Consider the following 25060-nt stretch of genomic DNA (forward strand, 5'->3'; position numbering starts at 1 on the left):
AAAAATGCTTTGTTTCTCCCTAATTAGGATATAAGCTCCAAATGGTAGGAATTTCTGTCTTATTCAATGATTATTTCAAGAACCTAGAATGACAGCTGACATACAGGTACTGAATATTTACCAAAAGACTGAATTTCATATTAGTACTACCTGACACTTAACAGAATTCATTTACTTAATATACTTTATTTCTTATGCTGAGTTCAATGGCACAAAATGATCTAAAACATTTTTTGATAACATTACCTTTATCAATTATTCTTACATAAGTACTTCCTGTGTAAAGAGCCAATAAAGAAATAAATTTATTTGGGGGAAAAATCACATTTTCTACAATGAGAAATCTTGTTGTTTACTGGAGTTCCTCAAGAATCTATGTAACTCAGTGATAAAAATGTTAACATATAGATATGGAACTCAATACAGTTCGAAGAAACTCAATGTAGTTCAGAACAAGATGTATTTTTTTTTTTTTTAAGATCTTATTTATTTGAAGGAGAGAGCACAAGTGGGAGAGATGCAGAAGGAGAGGGAGAAGCAGACTCCCTGCTGAACAAGAAGCCTGACCCAGGGCTCCATCCCAGGACCCTGGGATTATGACCTGAGCTGAAGGCAGATGCTCAACTGACTGAGTCACCCAGGCACCCTAAAACAACATTTATTTTAAAAAAGGGATCACTTCAGGGGTGCTTGGGTTACTCTGTCAATTAAGCAACTGCCTCTCTATTTTTAGCTCAAGTCATGGTCTCAGGGTCATGAGATCAAGCCCTGCATCAGGCTCTATGCTCAGCACAGTGTCTGCTTGAGATTCTCCTCACTTCTCTCTCCCTTTGCCCCTCCCCTTGCTCTGTCTCAAATAAAAAAATAAAAATAATAAAAAAACAAACTTAAAAAAATCACTACAAGTTTTTTTTGTTTGTTTGTTTTGTTTTTGGTGAAGATGAAGCCTAAACACTTTCCACAGATAAAGAAGAAAATAGCAGGGTTCTCAAACTGTTAGTCATATATACACATTATAAATAATTTGCAGGATCAGAGTTATAGAATAAAATTATACAAATCTATAAATGGTACTAATTCCAAACAATGGGAGAAACCATAGTAAATTTGTTCAGAATTGTTCAGTGGAAGAGAAATGGACATAATATGGGGAAATAATAATTGCTTCAGCAGCACACTGTGTTAATTCAAAATGATACAGAGGCTGGATTAGCATTGTTCCTATATGTGGTAGACAATTGGGAAGCATTATAGGTTTTCATATGACAGTCACACCAGAGGACCCTGTATTTCTTGAACAGGTTTCACTTTTTTTCTCTTCTCAGTATCTATGCTGATTTCTTAAGAAGGCTTCCGTAAGGAGAAGAAAATGTGTTACTTATCTGTCCAATTGAAAACACACTGTGGGTTGTAAGCAGTATTAAAAAAAGGAAGAGAAAAGAAACAACAGAATGGCAACTAACAGAATATGTTACATGTCGTAAGGTACTCACTCCTATGAAAATTACTTCAAATACACACACATACACACACACACAAATACACATAAATGTATATACTGGATTGTTATATAAGCTGCACTTCTTACTATAGGTAATGGTGAAAAAGTATAAAACCTATTTGTTCAGGTGATAGTTAACATTTTTAATTATAAAGGACAAAATTTACATTCAAAGCAGTCCAAATCCAAATCAGTCTCAGATTAATTTTGTGGCAAGGTTTTGTGGGCTTTATCACCTGCTGAAAATTTTGGATCTGAAGAGTGGAGGTGTCATGTAAGGGAGGAGTTAACATGTAATGTTAACTATTCCAAATGGCATATCCACCAAAAACCTAAGAGCAGACAGAGTAGAATTTAGAATTTGCATCTGAATCATTTTTCTCCTTTGATTCTTCTCTCATAAATATGCCAATCTAATGGAAGCCCACTCAGACAAAAGAGCTTCTTTTAGGCCTCAGGAAGCCTGGGAATCTGGTAAACTCCGGGATCTCTCACTCTTTAAGATCCTAGTTAGTGCAAGCAACACTCCTATGGTTTCATAATGTAGTTTGAGTGGTATTAAATAAACACTTAAAATTGCTGGCCATTATTAATATCATTTATTCATATAATTTTGATTTTAGTGAAATATTTACACAAAATTTTTAAGAGGCTATGTTATCGGGATGCCTGGCTGGCTTAGTGGTTGAGTGTCTGTCTGCCTTTGGCTCGAGAGGATGATCCCAGATTCCCGGGTTTGGGTCCCACATCAGGCTCCTTGCATGGAGCCTGCTTCTCCTTCTCCCTTTGCCTGTGTCTCTGCCTCTCTCTTTCTGTGTCTCTCATGAATAAATAAATAAAATCTTAAAAAAAAAAAAGGAAGCTATGTTATCATTGCTATTAAATGTTTATCTTCATCATTTTATTGTATATTATTATTGCTTACCTTTTGCTTTTCTATACCGATTCAACAAAGTTGTTGAATTTTATTAGTAATTCATGTTCTCTATTTTAAATATAATAATTCTGGTTAATTTGAAGTTTTTATTAGTCTAAAAATATCCAGTTTTCCATACTTCCTTAAATGCTTAGTTTGTATGCAATTAAATATACTTTTAACACCTGAAAAGAGCAAGTGATTACTCTCCAGAATTGCAGTTTTACTATCATCTACCTTTTCATAAAAATTACTTACATTGTTATTACATAACCTTTCTATATTGTGTTAAAAATTCATTTGGATAGTTCATTCTGAATATTTCCACATAAGCAAAATAAGCATTATTTATTCCAATTCTGAAACTAGTATTTATTTAAAATGCCAAGGGTATTGATAACAATACTTACCTTATTACTACTATTGCCAGAAGCAGAAAAATAAATAAAACATAGGACAAAAAAACCCCATCTGCATTTACTGATGATAAGTGTATGCCAGTTATGGTAGGTGCTTATCTTAGATTAAGTTATCTCTAATTCTTGAGGCAAACATATATATAGTATTATTATTCCCACTTCACAGTTTGAAAAATTGAGGCTTACAGAGGGTAAAGAACTTACCTAAAAGTCATACACGCCAGTCTGCCTAACTTGAAAACTCAGTTTCATATCCCAATGGTTACGTGAATATAGTAACATATGATTAAGTGCTATACACATGTATTCTCACCTTTATTATCTCTTTTAATTACTCATCTTTGCTTAGTTTCTTCCTTTTACACTAAAATAAAGTCAAACAAAAGAAACAACTCTAGTGTTTTCAATTAAGATTGATGACCCTACTGATTCCATGTGACTAGAATATTTTTTTCATGATGGTGGTGGTGGGTGGAGCTGATATGTACCCTGCTGTGGTTCCTTGTGTGACATAAAGCATATTATTGAGTCCTTGATACTCGGGAAGAAACTAAAGTTTTCTTTCTAATTAGTGGGTCTGATTTCTCCCTCTGCTCCTCTTGGTTAGGGCTTCCAAATTGCTTCAGGTTCATTCTAGCATCCTGCACTTGTCTTATATACTTTGACCTATCAAAAACAGAAGTTATTCCTTCAACAAACATCTATTTACTTTGTACTGAATCAGGCACTGTGCTAAGCAGTGGGGATATATAGACCAATAACAAAAGATCCTTCTTCTTAAGAAGCACATAGACAGCTATGTCAACAACATCTCTATCTATCCAAATATATCTTGGTATATATGTTTCATGGGAATACATAAGTCATTTCTGCCTGGGGCTCGAAAAAGGCTTGACAGAGTAGGTGACACTTGATATTAAAAAGAAGCACCTGTGACACAAACATGGCTACAATGGGCAAAAAGTTCAGAGTGCACAAAAGCAAAGAGACATGAAATAGCATAGAGTGCTTAGAGAATTCAAGTAAAGCACAAGAAGTTACGTATGTGGGGAGAAGCACAAGCGGTTGTATACAGTAGGAGTGTGGCTGTGTGTGGCTGTGTGTGTGTTGTATAATGCAAGATGAAACTGGATATGTAGGCAGGGGTAGGATAATGGAAGATCTTATGTATTATTCTCAGGAAACAAAGACAAGTCTAACTGTGGGAGAAACAAAAACAGATTTGTATTTAGAGTATTTTGGCAACAAGGTGGAGGACTAAATAGAGATAATGCCAATCAGCTGGTTCCTAATTTAATTTAGATGATAGATAAGAAAGAGGTCGTATCAAGTCAATACCAATAAAGCAGGAGACTGAGTAGAGATGTTCAGAAGGTGCTATGAAGATAATAGGGAGGATCTGCTTTTGCTGAACGCTCCTTTTGTACTCTTTGAATTCTGATTATATACATGCTTACCACAGTAAATCTCCGACTTACTCAAGAAAGGCGACAATGAAAAGTTATTGTAGTTGGTAGCTGAAGCCATAGAACATGATGAAGACACTCTAAGAAGAGAACAGTGTCAAGATAGATGTCTGGGGCATGTCCACAGTTATGGAACAATCAGAAAAAAGTAAATAATGGAGAATGAGAAGTAGGAGGGTAACAAAGTGGTGGAGCAGGAGCAAAAGACACACTACCTGGTGTAGGAGGAGCTGGAAGTGAGGACCCGAGGAGAGGGGAGGTAGAAGAGGAGGATGACAAGTAGGTTAGGATTAAATTGGCCTTTGTCAAAGCTAAAGAATACGGACATTCCCTGGTAGGCAACGGACCTTTCAAAATGAAATCAAGATCCACAGTATAGCGGACAGTTTTGGCCAGAAGAAAGAATTGTGATGGGCTGATAAACTTTACTTGCCAAATTTAAAACATTTCAGGCAGTGTAGTACCCTATGTGTTTATGTTTTAAGCCTCATATTTTTAATGGTGAAATAAAAGCACTGCTCTTTATTGAAAGAATTTTACATATCAACAAACTTTCAGGAAAACACTTCGGGAGGCAAAGGGTACTGTTTTCTATGAAAGTGGATGTATCTTATAGCTTGCACATGCATATTTGATCTTAGATGTTTATATTGTGATTTCAATTGAGTTCTGAGTATGGTTAATCTGTCACAGGTTGAGTTTAACTGCCATTTAAAATGTCTCTGGAAATATTCCAGTATGATTTGGCACATAGGTTGTGTTAGAAGGATAGAAATGAAGTTAGGTGGTATATGATAAAAAATCATTGCCTAAAGTCTACAAGAATGAGTGCTTAAAACTGAAACATTTATTAAGGTGATAATGAAGCATTGTATCATAGTTAAGTTGGAAGCATCTCCTACTCTTTCACTCTTTGGTGGTACATAAAATATTTTTTTTTTCCCACCTCAATAAAGGCTTAGAAATATGGAAGGAAAAGTTGGCTTTGAAGTTTAAAGAGATTTAGTTCTTTTAGGGGTGTTGCTGGCAAATGAGTCTCTCTTTAAAATATGGAGATGGAATTGTAGGTAGGAATTGTGGGCAACAGACTCCTTACAAGAGACTGGGTACACTGAGGATGTTGACAGAACACTCTCAGCAGTTGTTCAGGTCAGATAACTCAAAGAACAAAGGCACACATTTACTCATCTAGAAATTTCTATGTTTGTAGAAATCATGTATCCCAATATCATTTCTAAACTGGCAAACTGAATCTAAATTTAAAAAAAAAAAAAAAAAAAAAAGAACTTCCAAAAAAAAAAAAAAAGAAAGAAAGAAAAAGAAAAGCATTTCAAAGACCCCATCAAGTAGAAAGTCCTGCCACATCTTTTCTCCTTGCCTGCGCATACATTAGACCCCCTTCCTGTTTCCTTTTCTCAGTCCTAAAATTTTCAAATGCATGTTATGTTTTTAGAGGCTCTAAAATTTTCCTATAGCAATCCTTCCTCTGATACTCCAAAATACTTCTATATTCTTTTATTTTTTATTTATTTATTTTAGAAAAAGATTTTATTTATTTATTCATGAGAGATACAGAGAGAGAGAGAGAGAGAGGCAGAGACATAGGCAGAGGGAGAAGCAAGCTCCATGCAGGGAGCCTGATATGGGACTTGAGCCCGGGTCTCCAGGATCATGTCCTGGGCTGAAGGTGACACTAAACCGTTGAGTCACCCGGACTTCCCTTCTATATTCTTTTAAATACCTGCTCTTGATAATGAAATGGAGGAAGGAGAATGAGGATAATGAAATGGAGGAAGGAGATGAGGAAGAAGAGGAGGGGAGATCTCCCTTCCATTGCCAACCAACACTTTTTTCCATATTATTATGCACATAATAAGTAATTTAAACTCCAGAAAGGCAATACTGAAAGAATCTTTCATCCACCCAGAACTTCAGTGCCCCCCTCCACAAGGATAATCATCAACAATGAATGATTTCTTTTTAATTATTCCAGATATCTCTATGCATATATCAAAGCAAACAAAGAGATCCATGTATGGGTATCCATGTATATATATGTCTGGCAATGAAATTTTGGGTACAATGAATATTGCTGGAATGTAATCTCTGTTTATAGATATATTTTACAAAGTAGAATTTTGCCTCTTTTTTTTGTCTTTAGAAATCTACGTAAGTTTGGTGGAGGGGCTAGGTCAATGATCTAATGAATAAACATTCACTTCATATCTACTATGAGTCAGATATTGTGTTGATCACCAAATCTATGCCTTAACAAAAAATTTCATGTGAGTTGGATTAAATTCAAGCAAATTCAAAAATGCATAACGTAAAAAGTAGTCTTTCTATACTTCCCCACTCCCAATCTCAGAGGTAAGCACTGTTTGATATTAGAGGGAGAAATATGGATGGTCCTGGGGACTCATTTCCTATTCTAACTAGAACAGGCTAATAGAGATTGTAACCTCCAAAGGCTCCTGTTCCCATTATGATTTAGGCAACTAGATGTTCTTTAATCTTCTCTTTAGATATGTACAATGTTTTGGTGTGGAGTCTATCAGATCCCTTTCTGTGGTGTATCCAGATCACCTATGCCAGGCCTAAGCACACTTTTCCATGGGAAGAGAACTTGGGGATGATATATGCTCTGTTAATTCTTTGCCTATAGGTTTACTCCAATAAAATGTTTTTATATTCATAATGGCATGACCAGTGGTATTTGTGTGTGCTTGGCATGACAGCTGTATAGTATGTAAACTTTTTTTCTCTATGCTTAGATAGAAACACAATCCTATCCCTAGATAGACAGAAACATACACACACACTCTCAAGGCCAAAATAGAGAAATACAATATAAATTATCTTGTAGTTTTGATTTTTGGAAAAAAATTTATCAATATAGCATGAATGTCTTTTCAAGTTAGTACACAGGATTCTACTTTATTCTACCCATGCATCTTAAAGTCTCTTTCAATTTGGCACTTTGAAATTTTTTAACACAATACCTGGCTTCCACTAAAGGCCTCCTAAGTAGACAACTTCAAGTATCTAAAACCTTGCAATTTAGTCATTTGAGATTGTGCATATCCTATTTTCTAAATAATTTTTCTTTTTTAAAAAGATTTTATTTGTTAATGAGAGACATACAAAGAGAGGCAGAGGCACAGGCAGAGGGAGAAGCAGGCTCCCTGCAGGGGAGCCTGATGCAGGATTCCATCACAGGACCCCAGGATCACTACCTAAGCCAAAGGCAGACCTTCAACCACTGAGCCACCCAGGTGTCCCCTAGATAAGTTTTCTAAAATTAAGTTGTAACAGATAAGTTTCTAAGTGCTTATACTAGAAGACAAAGCCTTTGTAAACAAGGTTATACATGTTAAAAGGCAAGAGTCTGCCTCTTTTGTTCATCAGTGGTTAAGTACAGTAGGAGTCTGATAAATATTTATTGAATGACCAGAAAGATTAAGAACAAGCACCAAGATTCAAGGTAGCTAAGGCACAGCAATTCTGGTGTATGCTTTCAGATATAGCCTAGATTTTCTATCCCACACCAACACTCCTTTTCTTCCCCTCTTTCTCTTTTTAAAAATTGAGGTATAATTGACATACAATATGATGTTAGTTTTAGGTACACAACATAATGTTTTGAAATGATCATCACAATAAATCTAGTTATCATATGTTACCAGAAAAAATTAATTTTTTTCTTCTGTGATGAGAATTTTCAAGATTCACTGTCCTAGTAACCTTCAAATACACATGACAATACCGCTCATTCTAGTCATCATGTTGCACACCACATGCCCATGACCTATTCATTTTGTAACCAGAAGTCTGTACCCCCGATCCCATTTCACTCATCCTCAATCTCCCTTCCATTGCCAACCAACACTTTTTTCCATATCCATGTGTTGTTTGTTCATGTTTTGTTTTTTAGATTCCACATATAAATGAGATCTATGATATCTGTCTTTCTCTGTCTGACTTACTTCACTTAGCGTAATACCCTCAGGGTCCACCTATGTTGTTGCAAATGGCAAGATTTCATTCTTTTTTTTTTTTTTTTTTGGTTGAGTCATATTCCACTGTATACATAGCATATTTTCTTTATCCATCCATTCATTTATCAATACTTATTTGTTTCTATATCTTGGCCATTATAAATACTACTACAATGAATATTGTATTGTATTGAATTAGCATTTTCATTTTCTTTGAATACAAACCATGAAATAGAATTCCTAGGCCATATGGTAGTTCTATTTTTAACACTTTGAATAAACTCCATACTATTTTCCATAGTGGTGGCACCAATTTACCAAGAGTGAATGAGAATTTCCTTTTTTCTACATGCTGCCAATACTTATTTCTTGTCTTTTTGAGCCTAATCATTCTGACAGATGTGAGGTGGTATCTCATTATGGTTTTGATTTGCATTCCCCTGATGATTAGTGATGCTGAGCATCTCTTCATGTGCCTGTAGGCTAGCTATAGGTCTTCTTTGTTAAAATGTCTATTCAGATCCTCTGCCCATGTTTGATTATTGTTTTGTATTGAGCTGTAGGAATTCTTTACGTATTTTGAATATCAATCTCTTATTGGATATATGTTTTCCATATATTCTCTCATTTAGTAAGTTGCCTTTCCATTTTGTTTATGGTTTCCTTTGCTGTGTAGAAACTTTGGTTTGTAGTCCCACTTATTTATGCTTTTGGAGTCAGACCCCCCAAAAAACATCACCAAGACTGGTATCAAGAAGCTTAATGACTATGTTTCAACACTCCATTCTTAACCCCTGGTGGTTTCTTGAGAATTAGGTGACAGACATACACATACAAAGAAGAAAGTCAATAATTTTATTCTCTCTTACACTGAACCAACTAATGAAACAATAGTCTGAAGACACTGTACTTTAAACAATGAAGAACAGTGGACCCTGAGACACAGGAAACAAAGTAAGCCCAACCCTACAGTTGCCCTAGTTCACTGTATGTAAAGGGTTTCAGGCAGTAGTTCAGGAAGGGGGAATCAAAGCAGAGCCTGCCAAACTCCCTGAGTTAAGGATCTGTAGAAGAAGAAACCAAGTTGGCTATGGTTCTTATGGTAGAGTACTGAAGAAAAGAACTATATAGAAACAAAACTCTGAAAATTTATAGATGTTCCCCCTTGAGTATGCACACCTGGGCACTGAATACTGCATGTGTGTAAAGAAATTACCAAAGACTGAGACAGAACCACTGAAAAGAGTAGAAAGAACAATCTCTAAAGATCATACAGGCCAGGAATTTACCTCTTGTGACTAGCCAAAGTAGGAAATTTAATCATTCATAGGACATTAGGGTAGATTATTTAAAAGGCTTTGGTTTTAGCAGTGGAGGGAAAAAGTAACCTTCCTTCTTTGCTTATAAGAAATTAGTAAGCATGCAAAAACACAGGACAATATGATACATAAGGAGCTAGATCAATTTAATTGAAACCAGTCAAGAAGTGGTATGACAATAGAATTAGTAGACAGGAATATCAAAATAGTTATAGAAACTATATTTCATATGCTGAAGAAAATAAAGTTTGAAAAGGTTAAGTAGACCTGGAAGATGCAAAAGAGACCCAAATTGAACTAGAAATGAAAACTACAATATTTGATGTAAGACACACTAGATTGGATTAACAGCAGATAATACTTTGGAGAAGAAAAGATTAGTGGACTTGACTTACCAAGAAAAATGATGCAAAAGCAAAGGCAGAAAAAGACTGAAAACAATGAAGAGAAGAACATTTCTTCTGTCGTAGGGCAACTTCAAGCAGTATAATACATGTCTAATACAGTCTATAAAGGAAAGGGAGGGTAGGATAGAAACATATATGAAGATATATAGGCTGAAAAACTTCCAAATCTGATGATCTCACATACGTTAAGAGGTTTGACAAAACCCAAAGCACAGAAAACATGAAGAAAACCACAACAAGCCACATCATAAATTGCTTAAAGCTAATATAAAAAAGAAAATCTTAAAAGCTTCTAGAGAAATGAGACACATTACCTAGAGAGGCACGAAGATAAAGATGACAGCATATTTCTTAGCAGAAACAATGCAAACTAGAAGAGAGTGGAGCAAGATCTTTCAAGTACTGAAAAAGAGAGAGAGGAAAAAAGAGTCCACCTCTACTTTTCTACCCTGGGAAAATTCTCTTTGTAAAACAAACACGAACTCAGCAATTTCACTCCTACGTGTCTACTCCATAGAACTGAAAGTACATAATGCTTGTACCTGAATATTCATAGCAGCCCTATCCACAACAGTCAAAAGGTAGAAATAACCCAAATGTCTATCAATAGATGAATGGACAATCTATGATGCATCTGTACAATGGAATATTATTTGGTCATAAAAAGGAATTAAGTACTGGTAGATGGTATAACAGGAACGAATCTTGAAAACATGATGCTAAGTGAAAGCAGCCAGATACAAAAGGCCACATATTGCATGATTCCATTTATATGAAGTGTGTAACAGGAAAATCCACAGAGACATAAAGTACAGAGTGGCTTCCAGGGGCTGGGGGGAGGGGCAAAGGGGGAGAGACTGCTTAACGGGTACAGAGTTTACTTCTGGGTAATGAAAATACTCTGTAACTAGATGGTGGTGATAGTACCATACTGTAAACACATCAAAAACCACGGAATTGTATGAATTACATGTTATGTGAATTTTATAGTAATAAGAGTGAACCCTTTAGTGTACTTCCAGTTCCTTTGGCCTTAGTAACGTAATTGTCAGAAACATATTTTAAATTATTAAATTTAAAACATATCTTAAATTCTGTTAAGAATAGTACGAAATGTAAAAACAAAAACCAAAAAGAGGTGAAATAACTTTTTCCAACAAACAAAAGCAGAAAGACTCCATCACCTGAAGACCTGTTCTACAGGCACTATTAAAAGAAGTGCATCAACCAGAAGCCATGTGATACTAGATGGAGATATAGACCTACACAAAGGAATTAAGAATACCAGGCATGGTAACTCTTTGGTTAAATATAATATCTTTTCCTCATATTGTTGTATCTCTTTAAAAAGTTGTCAATTTCTGGGGTGCCTGGATGGCTCAGTTTGTTAGATGTCCTACTCTTAATATCGGCTCAGTTCATGATCTCAGAGTCCTGAGATTGAGCCCTGCATTGGTCTCCATGCTCAGCAGGGAGTCTGCTTAAGATCCTCTCTCTCTCTCACTCTGTCCCTCCCTGCTACACATTCTTTCTCTAAGAATAAATAAATAAATCTTTTAAAAAATTGTCAGTTGCCTAAATAAAAATAATAGCAATGTAGCGTGGAGTTTTTACATGTATAAATAAAATATATGACAACAGGAGCACAAAAGTATGAGGAACAAATGGAATTATATGATTTTAAGGCTTTTATGCTATATACAAAGTAGGAGAAAATCACATAAAATGAGACAGTGATGTTAAAGATGTATACTATAGTCTAAAGAAACTATTGTAATAACACAGAATTAAAGCTAAAAAACCAATAATGAGATAACACAAAATGTTAAAAATATATTCAGTTAATCCAAAAGAAGGCAGGAATAAAAGAAAAACGGAAAAAAGAATAGATGGGATGAATAAAAAACAAAATAGCAAGATGACAGACCTATCAATAAACACAGGAAATGTAAATGTTCTGAAAACTCCAATTAAAGTCTTATTTTGTTAGGATAAAAAAATAAAACTATATATGATGCCTATAAGACAATTATAAAGACATAAAGAAGTTAAAAGTAGTATGGAAAAACACTACTATATTAAGACTAATCAAAAGATGTGAAACTTTTACACTAAAGAATAAAAAAATAACACTAAGAGAAACTGAAGATCTAAATAAATGGTGGGATAAGGTGGATTAATGGACTAGAATATTCAATATTATTACGATTCCAATTTTCCAGGGCAGCTCTTGATTTCTGCTCAGGTTATGATCTTAGAATCTTGGGATCAGGCCAAACTGGGCTCCATGCTCTTTTGGCTCCCTTTCCCTCTGTTCCCCCCTCTGTTCACACTCATTAAAATAAATAAACATTAAAAAAAATAACTCCACTAACTTATTTATTTATTTATTTAAAGAATGTGTGAGAGTGCTAGGGGAGAGGGAAAGAGAATCTTAGGTAGATTCCCTGCTGAGCAGAGAGCCTGATGTGGCGCTTGATTCCACCACCCGTGAGATCATGACCTTGACCTGATTCGAAATCAAGGTTGGATGCTTAACCAACTGGGCTACTTAGGTGCTCCTAAATCTTAAGAAACAAAAAAACAAAAAAACAAAAAAACAAAAAAAACAAAAATAATTGCTCTTTAAAAGAAAACAAAGATTTCAATTTTACCCACTTGATCTATAGATTCAATGTAATCCCAACCAAAATCATAGATAGTTTAGAGATTACAGAATTCATTCAGAAATGCAAAGGACACAAAATACCCAAGTCAGAAAATGAACTGAGTTAGACAACCAATAGTATCTAATTTTAAGACATTATGAAGTTTCAGTAATTGGGGACACCTGGGTGGCTCAGCTGTTAAGCATTTGCCTTTGACTCAGGGTGTGATCCCGGAGTCCTGTGATCAAGTCCCACATCAGGCTTCCTGCATGGAGCCTGCTACTCCTTCTGCCTATGTCTCTGCCTCAGTCTCTCTGTGTCTCTCATGAATAAGTAAATAAAATCTTAAAAAAAAAATAAAGTTTCAGTAATCAAGACAGTATATATTGGCATACAGACAAACTAGATAACTGGAAACAGAGTCCAGAAACACTCACACACTTATGATGGATTTTTCAACAAGGTCTTTTTTTCAACCAATGATGCAAGAATAATTTTATTTCAATATGCAAATAAATTTCAATCTATATCTTGCACACAATACACAAATTAACTAAAAATGGATTACAGACTTGAAACTATGAAGTATCATGACAAAAACCTTGTGGCTTTGGGTTAGGCAAAGATATTCTAGATATGACACTAAAAATCCATAAAAGAACAAACTGATAAACTGGATTTGATAAAAACTCCTCTTCAAACACTTTTAAGAGATGGAAAAACAAGCCACAGAATGGGAGAAAATATTTGTAAATCATATAACTGATAAGGGGCTTGTATCTAGAATATATAAATAATACTCAAAACTCAATAAGAGGATAACAGTGTGATGAAATGGGCAAAAATTTTGAAGACATTTCCCCCAATAAGAAGAGCAGAGGGCAAAGCAGCACACAAAAAGATGCTCAATATTATTAATCATTAGGGAAATGCAAATTAAAACCATAATGAGAGACCACGATACACCCATTAGACTGGCTAAAGTTGAAAGCACTATCAAGTCTTTGCAAGGTGGTAGAAGAACTAGGACTTTAATATGCTGTTGGTAGAAATGTAAAATGATACAAACATTTGGAAAATACTTTGGTAGTTTCCCAAAATGTTAAGTAGACATCTAACCATATGCATATGATCCACTCCATCTACTCCCAGGTATTCACCCAAAAGAAACAAAAGCATCTATTCATAAAAAGACCGTACATGGATATTCAGGTCAGCTTTACTTGTAATAGGCAAAAGCTGCAACATACCCAAATGTCCATCAACAGGTGAAAGAACAAAAGTGATACCCATAAATGGAATGCTTCTCAGCAATGGAAGGGAAAGAACTATGGATGAATCTTAAAATAATTATGCAGAGTGAAAGAAGTCAGAATAAAAAAAGAGTGTGTGTATATGTATATATATTTATATATATATAATGCATGATTCCATTTATATAAAATATAAAACATGGCCAATCTATGGTGACAGAATGCATCAGGGGTTGCTTGAGGACTATGATGGGGATAGGGAAGGTTGGGAGAGATTCCAAAGGGGCAAAAGGAAACTTTTGGGGGGTGATGTATATGTTCATTATCTTCATTTTGTTTTTTTTTTTTTTATATTTTTTAATTTTTATTTATTTATTTAATTATCTTCATTTTGGTGATGATTTCATAGGTATACATATGTGTCAAAAGTTGTACACTTTAAGTATGTGCAACTTAGTATATGTCAATTATACCTCAATAAAGCTACTATAAAAGGAATATTTTTGAATATTTTTTAGCATTCTCATTTTGACACTTCATTTAATTTCAGACATATTCTCAATAACATATACAACTTACTGGTTATAGCTTTAGTTATTTGTTTCATCTGTGTATTATTCCAAAAACTCCAAGCTAGTTTATTTATTCTTTATTTATTAAAGATATTATTTATTTAGAGAGCATAAGCAGGGGGAGCTACAGAGGGAGAGGGAGAGGGAGAGAGAATCTCAAGTGGACTCTGTCCTGAGCTCATGGGGCTCAGAGCAGGGCTTGATCATGACCCGAGCTTAAATCAAGAGTCAGATGCTTAACTGACTGAGCCACCCAGGTACCCTCAAAACTCCAAGCTAGTTTAAATAGTTAAACTGTTTAAAAGATTACAGATCCTGAGAGAATTTCCTTCTATTTTTTTTCACTATGTATCACAAAGAGTCAGTTGTTACAGAAGCGTTCTAATACTATTATCCTTCAGCCAATTAGTTTATATAATTATTTTCAATATAAGCAACATAATTTTTGTGAGGTAGAAAACAGTTAAATCCATGGAATATTTCAAATTAGAATACTTTATTTTTAATTTTAAGGGAAAGATTATATGCTATGATAGCCATAAAATTTTTTTTAGCCATAAAAATTTTAATATAAGGTTACTGACTCTTTCCTCCTTATGAAAAATTTTCAAACATACACAAAAGTACAGAACTGAATAATAAACCCATTAACTAGCTTCAAATATGATAAAAATTTTGAGATTCTTTTATCAGTGAGCCCTTCCCCACTTTTTTTTCTTTTTTTAGATTTTTAAAATTTATTTATTCATGTGAGATACAGAGAGAGAGAGAGAGAGAGAGAGACAGAGAGACAGTGACACAGGCAGAATGAGAAGGCGGCTCCATGTATGGAGCCTGATGTGGGACTTGATCCCGGGACTCCAGGATCCTGGGCCAAAGGCAGGCATTAAACCTCTGAGCCACCCAGGGATCCCCCCACCCCACTTTTATGGGATATTTAAAAGCAAATTCTAGGCATCATATCATTTCATATCACATATATTTCAGTATTTAAATCTTTTTCTCAATATAGCTTATTCTAAAATTATTTCACAAAAAGTTAAAAAGTTACTTATTTTTGATTACAAGAACATTTAATTTCTTACATTTCACCCATACAATTTGTATGGGACTATGTGCTATTGAGAAACTCCTATTTCAAAGAAAAAGAAATTTCTATTAAAATTAACTGATGTGTTCAGGAGGGTTTTTTTTTTTTTTTTTTAAGTAATATTATGACACACATACACACACAGAAGTATGTATATAGTTTAATTTTTTTAAAGAAATATTTCTGATAGGTCATTCTGAAGTAAAAACAAACATGAGGGATTATAAAATATCAGCAAACAGAGGTTTCTTTAACGTCTTGTTTCTTTAATCATTTATTTATTTATCCTTCCACAGTGTGTTGGAACTGGCTTCTAGCAGTTTGTCACAGCAAACTGGTAAATTTTAGGGAATTTTGTGAGCTGGATGTTAAACATAACCATTTTAAAAAATTATTTAAATTTTTAATAAAATCAATTTTATTTGAAAAAGGGATTATTCACACTCATTAATTTTTAGTTATTTTACTATTTTCAATGCTCCTGAGTTTATCCATGTCTGTGGTATCTGTATGGTGGAAATATTATGTGATGGTGTGCCACTGAGCATCTTTATTCTATGTTCAGTAATATGATGTTGGCAGCTCAAAGTTGGTCATGGTGGGAATATTTATCCCACAGACACAAGCAATGCTACAAATCAGAGCTGTCTCTCATGCTCCCTCCTGGAGAGATGGTTGTTAACATCTGCCAGCACAACACTACTTCTATCCTGAGTGTAACTACATGTCAGGCACTGCAGTAATATGAAATATTTCTGGTCTTTGGAATTTGAGCATATAAATCCTAATGGCGCACTATTAAAAGTACTTTAATTCCACCCTCATCATTGTAAATAGCAAGATTTCATTTTTTTTAATTTAAAAAAAGTTCTTTAATAGAGGGCACAAAGAAGATAAATATGAACAAGTCCTTCAGAAAACAAAGAATACATCCAAGCTTTAAAATGTTAATATAAAAAAGCTGTTATGCTGAAACTCAGGAAATAAAAGATATCCTAATGAGTTGGTATCTTTCGTTTTAATTGTTTTATTTCAGAGGTATAGAAAAATGTAATGAGATGTTAAATAAAAGAATTAAAACAACATGTAAAAATATGTTTTTTAATGATATATATAAGGCTGAAAAATAAGAAATATGAATCTGATTTTTATTTATTTTTTAAAAAGATTTTATTTATTTATTTATCCATGAGAGGCACAGAAGGGGGGCGGGGGGGCAGAGACCTAGGCAGAGGAGAAGTAGGCTCCATGCAAGGAGTCCAATGTGGGACTCGATCCCAGATCCCAGGATCATGCCCTGAGCCAAAGGCAGATGCTCAATCACTGTGAAACCAGGTATCCTGAATCTGATTTTTAAAAGATAATTTGGGAATAATCATGTACCAATGAATATGAGAGGTTGAGAATATCAAGCTAATAAGTGTGTTCAATAGAAAAGTAATTTATTTAATAAAAGTCAAAAAGAAATCTATTTTAAAAATGAGGTTTTAAACAGATGGTTACCGGAGGAGAGATGGATGGGAAGATGGGTGAAATAAGTGAAGGAAATCAAGAGTACACTTATGATGAGCACTGAGTAGTATCTGGAAGGGTTGAATCACTATATTGTACTCCTGAAACTAATATAACACTGTATGTTAACAATGTTGGAATTAAATTTACAAAAATTTTAAAAAGTGAGGTTTTATTTAAAAACTCAAAATGCAACCTGAAATTGCCAAACTGGTTTTGCCAGTTGATATTCTCAGAAATCAAAGCTCTGCCTGTCTAGTCTACATTTATATTTAGTCTGGCCAATTTAATCTCTTTTTTGATCTTAGCTTTGCCATACACTATGAGTTGTTTTATTAGGCTTTAACATTAAGTTAGTTTCCTAAGTTGTAAAATTATTTTGTACTAGGAAACAGCTTATTTTAAAACTGCTCAGAATATATACAAAGGAGTGACAAAGAATTAAAATGAACACTGTAAAAAAGAAAATAAAATGAACACTGTAATTCTTTATATGTGTTTCTTTTGTTTAAGTTATTTACCTCTTGTGAAAGCTGTGTTACTTGCTCCTTTTGATGTTCCAGGTCTTTTAAAACCAACGAGTTTTGTTTTTCTAACTGAAGTACTCTTCTTGCCAAGTGGACACTAGGTGAGTGAAATAAGAAAATTAATTCTTAAAAAAGAAGAATACTTTCTAAAATATTAAAAATGTGTTTGTATGCTTGAAAATTGACTTACCATTTCCTAGCAATACTTAAATATTTACAGAAAAAATATGGAGTCAAATATTTTCAGGTGTCAACAGTGGAAGACCAATAACCCAACAGCTCACAATTTTGAAAATAACATTAAAATCTCCATAATAATATAACTATGACATATTGATTACTGCAGTAATGGTTTCTAGCCTTTGCTATAAAAAGTAGAGAGTTACATTATACTTGCTTGAAAAGACCACAAGATAGCAATTTACAGCTTTTCTCCATTTTTATAAAAATTTCCCCTTTACAAACAAATCAGGCAATTAGTTGAAACAATAATAAGCCTGCACTTTGAAAAGCTTCAGTGTTTACCTCAGACAACAAAATGCATTTTATAATATAAAAAATAACTGAATACATTTTCTGTTGAAAGCAGAGATGGAAAAGATACATGAAAAGTGGAGAATGTCTATAGTAAAGGCAGATTCTGTACTAAAAGATCACATTTTGACCGTCATATAATGATCACAACTTACACTGAGTATAACCTTTAGTATTTATGGTGACATTAAATGTGAAATGCCCCAATTCCCCACTTAAGACACAATAAAAAATAAAAGGTTTGATCATTCCTCCTTCCTACTAGGGTAAAAAAAAGGAAAACTTCTTTAAAGAACTGCTAATAATGTTGAGAAGACATGTTGCTCCAAAGACCTTCTCTGATTCCAAAAAACTAAAAGTTTCCTATTTGCCACATTATCATGTTTTATTTTTTTAAAGATTTTATTTATTTATTCATGACAGAGAGAGAGAGAGAGAGAGAAGCAGAGACACAGGCAGAAGGAGAAACAGGCTCCATGCAGGGATCCTGATGTGGGACTCGATCCCGGGACTCCAGGATCATGCCCTGGGCCGAAGGCAGGTGCTAAACTGCTGAGCCACCCAAGTGTCCCCCATATTTTCATGTTTGAAGAAGTTAATCTATTACTGAATTGCAAAATCTGTGGAATCTGAGAAGAAAAGATGTTACATAATGACATGGAATAAAATATTTTCACTTTAAATAAAATTATTTTATTTATTTATGGAATAGGAACAATTCCATTGTGTTTTTAATATCCTAACATTGGATAAAGGAATGTGGACAAAACTCTGAAAATAATGCTAAACATCATCTTACATATCCACTTCTAAGAACTTGTTAGCCTAAATGTAAAAGATGAGTTCTGTAAAAGTTTATATAGTGAACTGGGCAGCTTATTTAGATATGCTCATATCTAAGTTCAAACTGGCATAAGATTCTGCCTTAATAATCAGCTGAAGTTAGAGATGGAAAAGACATAGTCCTTATTTTTTGACTTAAAAATTTTTTTTTAATTTTTTGACTTTTTAAAATAAAAAGCCTTATAGATATATGACTTTATTGCTGTGAATTTACATACCATAAGGGCCACCCATTTAAAGTTTTAGTATGTTTAGAATTTCCAACTAATACTATAATCTAATTTTAGGATATTTTCATCACAAAAAATCTTTCTCCATTAGCAATGCTCCCTATCTTCCTGCACAGCTAATCTTTCTTCTTTTATAGATTAAGATATTTACAATTATGGCTACCCCATTTTCTATCTCCCAATCTAAAATATGTCAAGTTCTTTCAAATGAAATCTCTACAAAAAAGTTTTTTTTTGTTTTTTTTGTTAAAGATTTTATTTATTTATTCATGAGAGACACAGAGAGAGGCAGAGACAGAGGCAGACTCCAGCAGGGAGCCCGATGTGGGACTCGATCCTGGGACCACAGGATCACACCCTGAGCTGAAGACAGACTATCAACTGCTGAGCCACCCTTCTATTAAGAATTGCCCTGATTTTAGTTGAGGTAGATTCTAAGTGAGGAAAATCAACTCTAAATAGAAGGAAGTTATCTTATGATGCCTTGAAATGTTTTACAGTGTTCTAATTACTAGCTTATAGAACCATTTTACTGAGAAAAACTTTTTAGGAACTGATGCTAACAGGAATGATGTGGTTTTTACTATGAATGCTAATATCATTTATGATATAATGCTTATAATGTAGAAGATGGTGTCATACAATTGTCTCCAATTGATGCACTGATCACATTTAAAACATTTACTCCTAAGTCACTGTAAAGAGAGCAGAACCATCTCTGCATAGATATTTTAGGAATGGTGGTAAGATTCTCAGGTTGCCCTAAATGATCCATTTAGCCCACTGATTACAGATGTTACAGAAAAAAAAAAAAAAAAAAAAAAAAAAAAAAAACCAGGAAAAAAAAATTGTGAAATCTAGAACACACAGGAAAAATGATACAATTTTTCATCATTATCATACTTGCAATTAAACAAAAATAATTATAATATTATCATTTTTCCTTCATCATAAGTTATCAATGACTATAGAAAAGCAGGTTGATTTGGAAGAAACATTATTAACTCATCCAATAAGACATTCATGAACATTTTAACAAAATTTATAAAAAGCCTGTAATCTATATAGGTACTGGAAATACATAGTTTCTACCTGGAGGATCTAACAGTTGCTGAGGAAGATGAGCAAATAAATTACCACAGAATGCTAAATGCTAAGAAGGGGCACACTAAAGGATGAGAACGAATCCTGACTAACCTGGTGAGGAGGCAGAGAAATAGAATTCTGGGTAGAGGGAAAAGCATAGGTAAAGGATGATGTGTGGGGGTATGGTATGGATTGATAACATGTATGGTGTGTGGTGAGGCCTGAAGCTAGAGGGTTAAAGGCAGGGATGAAAGGCCTTAAGTGTTAAACTGAATTTGGATTTTATCTGTAAATTGGCTAGGCATGACATGATCAGATTTGCACTTGGAGAGTTCTCTGCTAACACTGTGGAGAAGGAAGAAGACTTGAGCCAATTATAAAGTTATGATCACAGTCTAGACTGGTGGGCTCCAAAAGCAATTATGTGCAAAATAATCCATTGAAGTGTGAGAAATTTTACTTATATTTATTTTAATATTAAGTGCCTTTAAATTTTAATTTTCTATATACATTTTATATTTTAATGTACATAATACATTATTCATATGATAGTATAAATACATGTACATGTATTAGTAGGTGAATGCTCAATTTTTTTTTCTCAATAGGGAGTCATATCAAAAAGTTTAGAGACCACTGGTCTAGGCCAGTTTTGTCCCATAGAAACATAAATGCAAGCCACATATATCATCTAAACATTTTTAGGAGCCACATTCAAAATATTACAAAGTCCTTACCTTACATGGTAAGGTAATTATCAAATTATCAAATTACCAAAAAAATTAACTCGAAATGGATCAAAGATCTAAGTGTAAAACTAAAATATAAACTCTTAGAAAAAAAAACACAGGAGTAAATCTTCTTGACCTTGGATTTGGTAAAGGATTCTCAGATATGGCTCAAAAGCACAGGCAACAAAAGAAAAATTAGAACTTTATATAACACCTCTGTTTCTTCATACCCTAGTTCACAATGGACATAATCTTTAAAAGTTTTGCTAATAACTATACATGAACAATAGAATCTTACTTTCAGTTTCTTCATTTGTGAGGTTAAACATCTTTTCATATGTCTGTCAGGTATCTGTATTTCTTATTTAATGAAGTGATGTTTATGTCCTTTTCTGACCCACTTCAAATCTTACCTACATGGGTTAATTCTACTCTATCTAAATTACTGAAAAATACCAGGCCTTCTGTAATCTCAATTGAACCAACCTTATTTTCTATTAATGTCTACTCTACCTAATGTCGCATAAACATATTTTGGATATTCCTTCCACTATACCTCTGTTGGTCCCCCAGTCTGAAAAAGGTTATTTCACCGCCTGACAGACCCAACTTTTTTTTTTTTTTTTTTAAAGTAGTCTTTAGGGGCAGCCCGGTGGCTCAGCAGTTTAGTGCTGCCTTCAGCCCAGGGTGCGATCCTGGAGACCCGGGGTCGAATCTCACGTGGGGCTCCCTGCATGGAGCTTGCTTCTCCCTCTGCCTGTGTCTGTGCCTCTCTCTCTCTCTCTCTCCGTGTCTCCCATGAATAAATAAATAAAATCTTTAAAAAAAAAAAATCAAGTAGTCTTTACCCTGGGCATGGAACCCAATGTGGGGCTCAAACTCAGGACCCTGAGATTAAGACCTGAGCTGAGTTCAAGAGTCAGATGCCTAACTGAGCCACTGTGGCACCCCAGACCCAACTTTTTCTTAAAGTCTCCCTTCAAGTTCCACTTCCTCTATTTCTGACCATGCAAGTCTTTACTGATCTCTATTCCTCTGGAGGACATAGTCTAGTGTACAAAATGGCACTAAATTATATATATTTTTTGATGTTTCATGATATTCTTTTATGTGTGTTAATTTTTTCTTTTCCAACAGATACAACTATATGAAGACAGGACAGACACTTAATAAATCCTTCTCGATTGATTTTGTTCTAAGCGAATTTTGTTCATATGAACACCCTACTAGAAACTATATTCTTAGATTGCAGAGTTTCAGTATTAAAGTATGACTCATGCTCAGCATTTAAACACTGAACTAGTAATAAAAATGTGCATAAGGTTAATAAAAGGTGGCAAATATTACAGATACCAAGTGATTTCTTCTATACTTCAACCTCCTACATCTTTAAATGTGGCATATTGTTGTGAAGAATGATTTGGTGTCCTAAGTGGATTCTGTGTAGAAATCTGAGTGTTAGAAGTGGGAAGAAAGAAATTCACTTTAACTGAAATTCAAAGCAAGACAAATGAATAATTTCTCACCTATGCAGCTGAGTTTATGTCTCTTTAAGCATAATGCGCATAGAATGAAAACAAGTCCTCCTCAACTTCTTTATAAAGAGTGACTAAAGATACAGTCAGGAAAAATGACTCCTGCTAAAGGTTGCTTTTTTTTTTTTTGTACAGAATGTACTGAACTCAAGAAAGCACCGCTTTTACAGGCTATCTGTTGGGACACTAACATAGGTATAACTTAACAAGACTTCTTTGAATTATATTAATTGCCATGTGATTTTTACCAGCACCAAGATTACGTTCAACATCAACTAGAAACTACTACTATAGGAGTACAGCTTTGTATCTAAATATTAAATGAAAATTTCACCTGTTACCTGGCAAAAATTTCCCATCAGGGTTATCTCTTAGCCCCTTCATCATTTCTTGACTCCAAATAGAAGTTATTCTCTTGGATCTGTCAATGGCAGCAGCACTGCTGATTATTACATATAATAATAGTATAGCATAGTTGGGCATAGTAGTATAGCCCAACCAATGTGGATCTTCATCCATATTTGCGATGTCAAAGAACAATGGAGGATTGATGTTCTGCCCCAATTCCTTCAATCTTGGTATTTTTTTTAGTATTATCAAAACTCCAAATAAATAAGTGTATTTATTTAGTTCCTTGCTAATTTGTTATTTTTCTGAAATAACATTTTTTTAAAAAATTTTTTTTTCCAATTTTAGCAGGTCAGAAGTCTGTCTCTATTAGTATGGCATTAAAAAAATTGTTAAAAAAAGAGCACTTGTTGGGGCGCCTGGGTGGCTCAGTCAGTTAGCATCCACCTTTAGCTCAGGTCATGATCTTGGGGTCCTGGGATTGAGCTCTCTGTTGGGCTCCCTTCTCAGATGGGAGACTGCTTCTCCCTCTTCCTTTGCCTCTCCCTCCTGCTTCTGTGTGCTCTCTCTCTCAAATAAAAACAAAACAAAACAAAACTTTTTTTCTTAAAAAAAAAAAAAAAAAAAAAAAAGAGCACTGTGCCAGAATGATTCTAGATTCAAATTCTTCAGGTTGGTCCTGTACTGCCTATTCTGTTGGTAATTATTGAGAACCAAATACTGGTCTCATGCTGATTATCTGTAGTCATATGAAACTTTCCCTAGTTTCTTCTATAGGTTTAAACTTTCAAGTTGTTCATAAATAGAACATCAGTAACTTTTGAAGGACTATTCCTAAAACCAACCCAAATGAAGTAAGTACAACTTTTCCTAGGGACAAAAATGAAAACTCATATACACAGAAATAAAGAGAGAAAAACAAATTTTCATTATACACCAAAGTTTGCTAGAGAAAAAAAAAAGTTTCCTCTGCTTTAATTTTTTTTCCTTTATTATAAAGCTCAGTCTACTGTGAAAGTTTCAACTTAAAGCTCTTCATAAAACTAGGCAGAAACTAAAACAAAAGGTCTCTAGTATGAGTAAATCTTGGAATTTGAAAGGTTTAAAAACCTTCAGAAAAGGCTATCCATTCAGATCTGCCAAAGCAAACAGAGCAGCACACACTGAGACCATGTTAGTGCCTGGGTGTTACCCATTTAAAGTTGCAGGTTAAAGAGCATAACCAAAACATGTAACCAGAAAATCTTGTTTGCTATTTTCAAAACAATCATGACCGAAACAAAAACATTACTTCAGATTTTCAAGTTTGGTCAAGTCAAGAAGAGCCCATTTCATTTTAATCTACTTTCATTGTATAAGCCCTTTTAACTTACCGCAACTGTGTCCCAGAAAGAGTTTGATGTGATATTTCGTTATTGTTCATTATCTCCATTGAAACTTCAAAATATGAGTAAGCTGATTTGATCATTATAATGTGGTCAAGAGACATTTTTGAGAGTTATTTTTCAAACTACAAAAATTAATTTTGCTACCTTTTTTTTTTTGTTAAATAGGAAATGGGCATTATAGTATGTCTTAAAACTGGTATTAAAAAAAGTCAATCTTAAAACTGGTTTCATGTCCAGGGGAGTCTCTCAACTAATTAAGAAGTCTCATGAAAATTCTCAAGCAAAATTTTTAAGTGAAAGCTTAAATTGTATGTAAAGTTTTTGGAACATTAGCTTTTCCTCTAAATCAACTACGTAAGTTCCTCTAAGAAACATTAATCGGTATAACAAACTAACCTTTTACTGAATAACCCACCGTATGCCAGGCACTGTTTGGTGAACTCTGCATGCATTTTCTTACTTTAATTTCATAATATACCTTGAGTAGCAACAGGCAAACCGTGAGAATTTTCAGTGACTATCAAATTTATTAACAACGTGAAACTCAAAAACTGAAGGCCTGAAAATTAAAGTTTTGGATAACCATTAAAAATTATCTTTTTGAAGCAAGAAAATGTTCAATGATACAAGAAAATGTTCAAGATGGAATTATAAGATAAAAAATTAAATTTCCACGTTACATACAATAATAGCCTAAATACGCAAGGAGATGTATGTGTCTATATAAATTTTGAATG

General features: G+C 34.0%; 1 protein-coding gene across 10 annotated transcripts in view; it reads right to left on the reverse strand.

Annotated features, from left to right (window-relative positions):
- PIBF1 (progesterone immunomodulatory binding factor 1) overlaps window positions 1-25060 on the reverse strand; it is a 191259-nt gene that overhangs the window by 45640 nt on the left and 120559 nt on the right. For all 10 annotated transcript variants that reach the window (XR_013355737.1, XR_013355736.1, XR_013355738.1 and 7 more), the window contains one exon: window positions 17623-17725. Coding sequence is in view for 7 of the 10 variants with exons in the window: in XM_077855406.1 (XP_077711532.1) it covers window positions 17623-17725 (103 nt within the window). In the remaining 3 variants the exon portion in view is untranslated. The remainder of the gene's footprint in view (window positions 1-17622; window positions 17726-25060) is intronic.

This window comes from Canis aureus, chromosome 17 (assembly GCF_053574225.1).
Source record: "Canis aureus isolate CA01 chromosome 17, VMU_Caureus_v.1.0, whole genome shotgun sequence".
In the NCBI taxonomy this organism is placed as follows: Eukaryota; Metazoa; Chordata; class Mammalia; order Carnivora; family Canidae; genus Canis; species Canis aureus.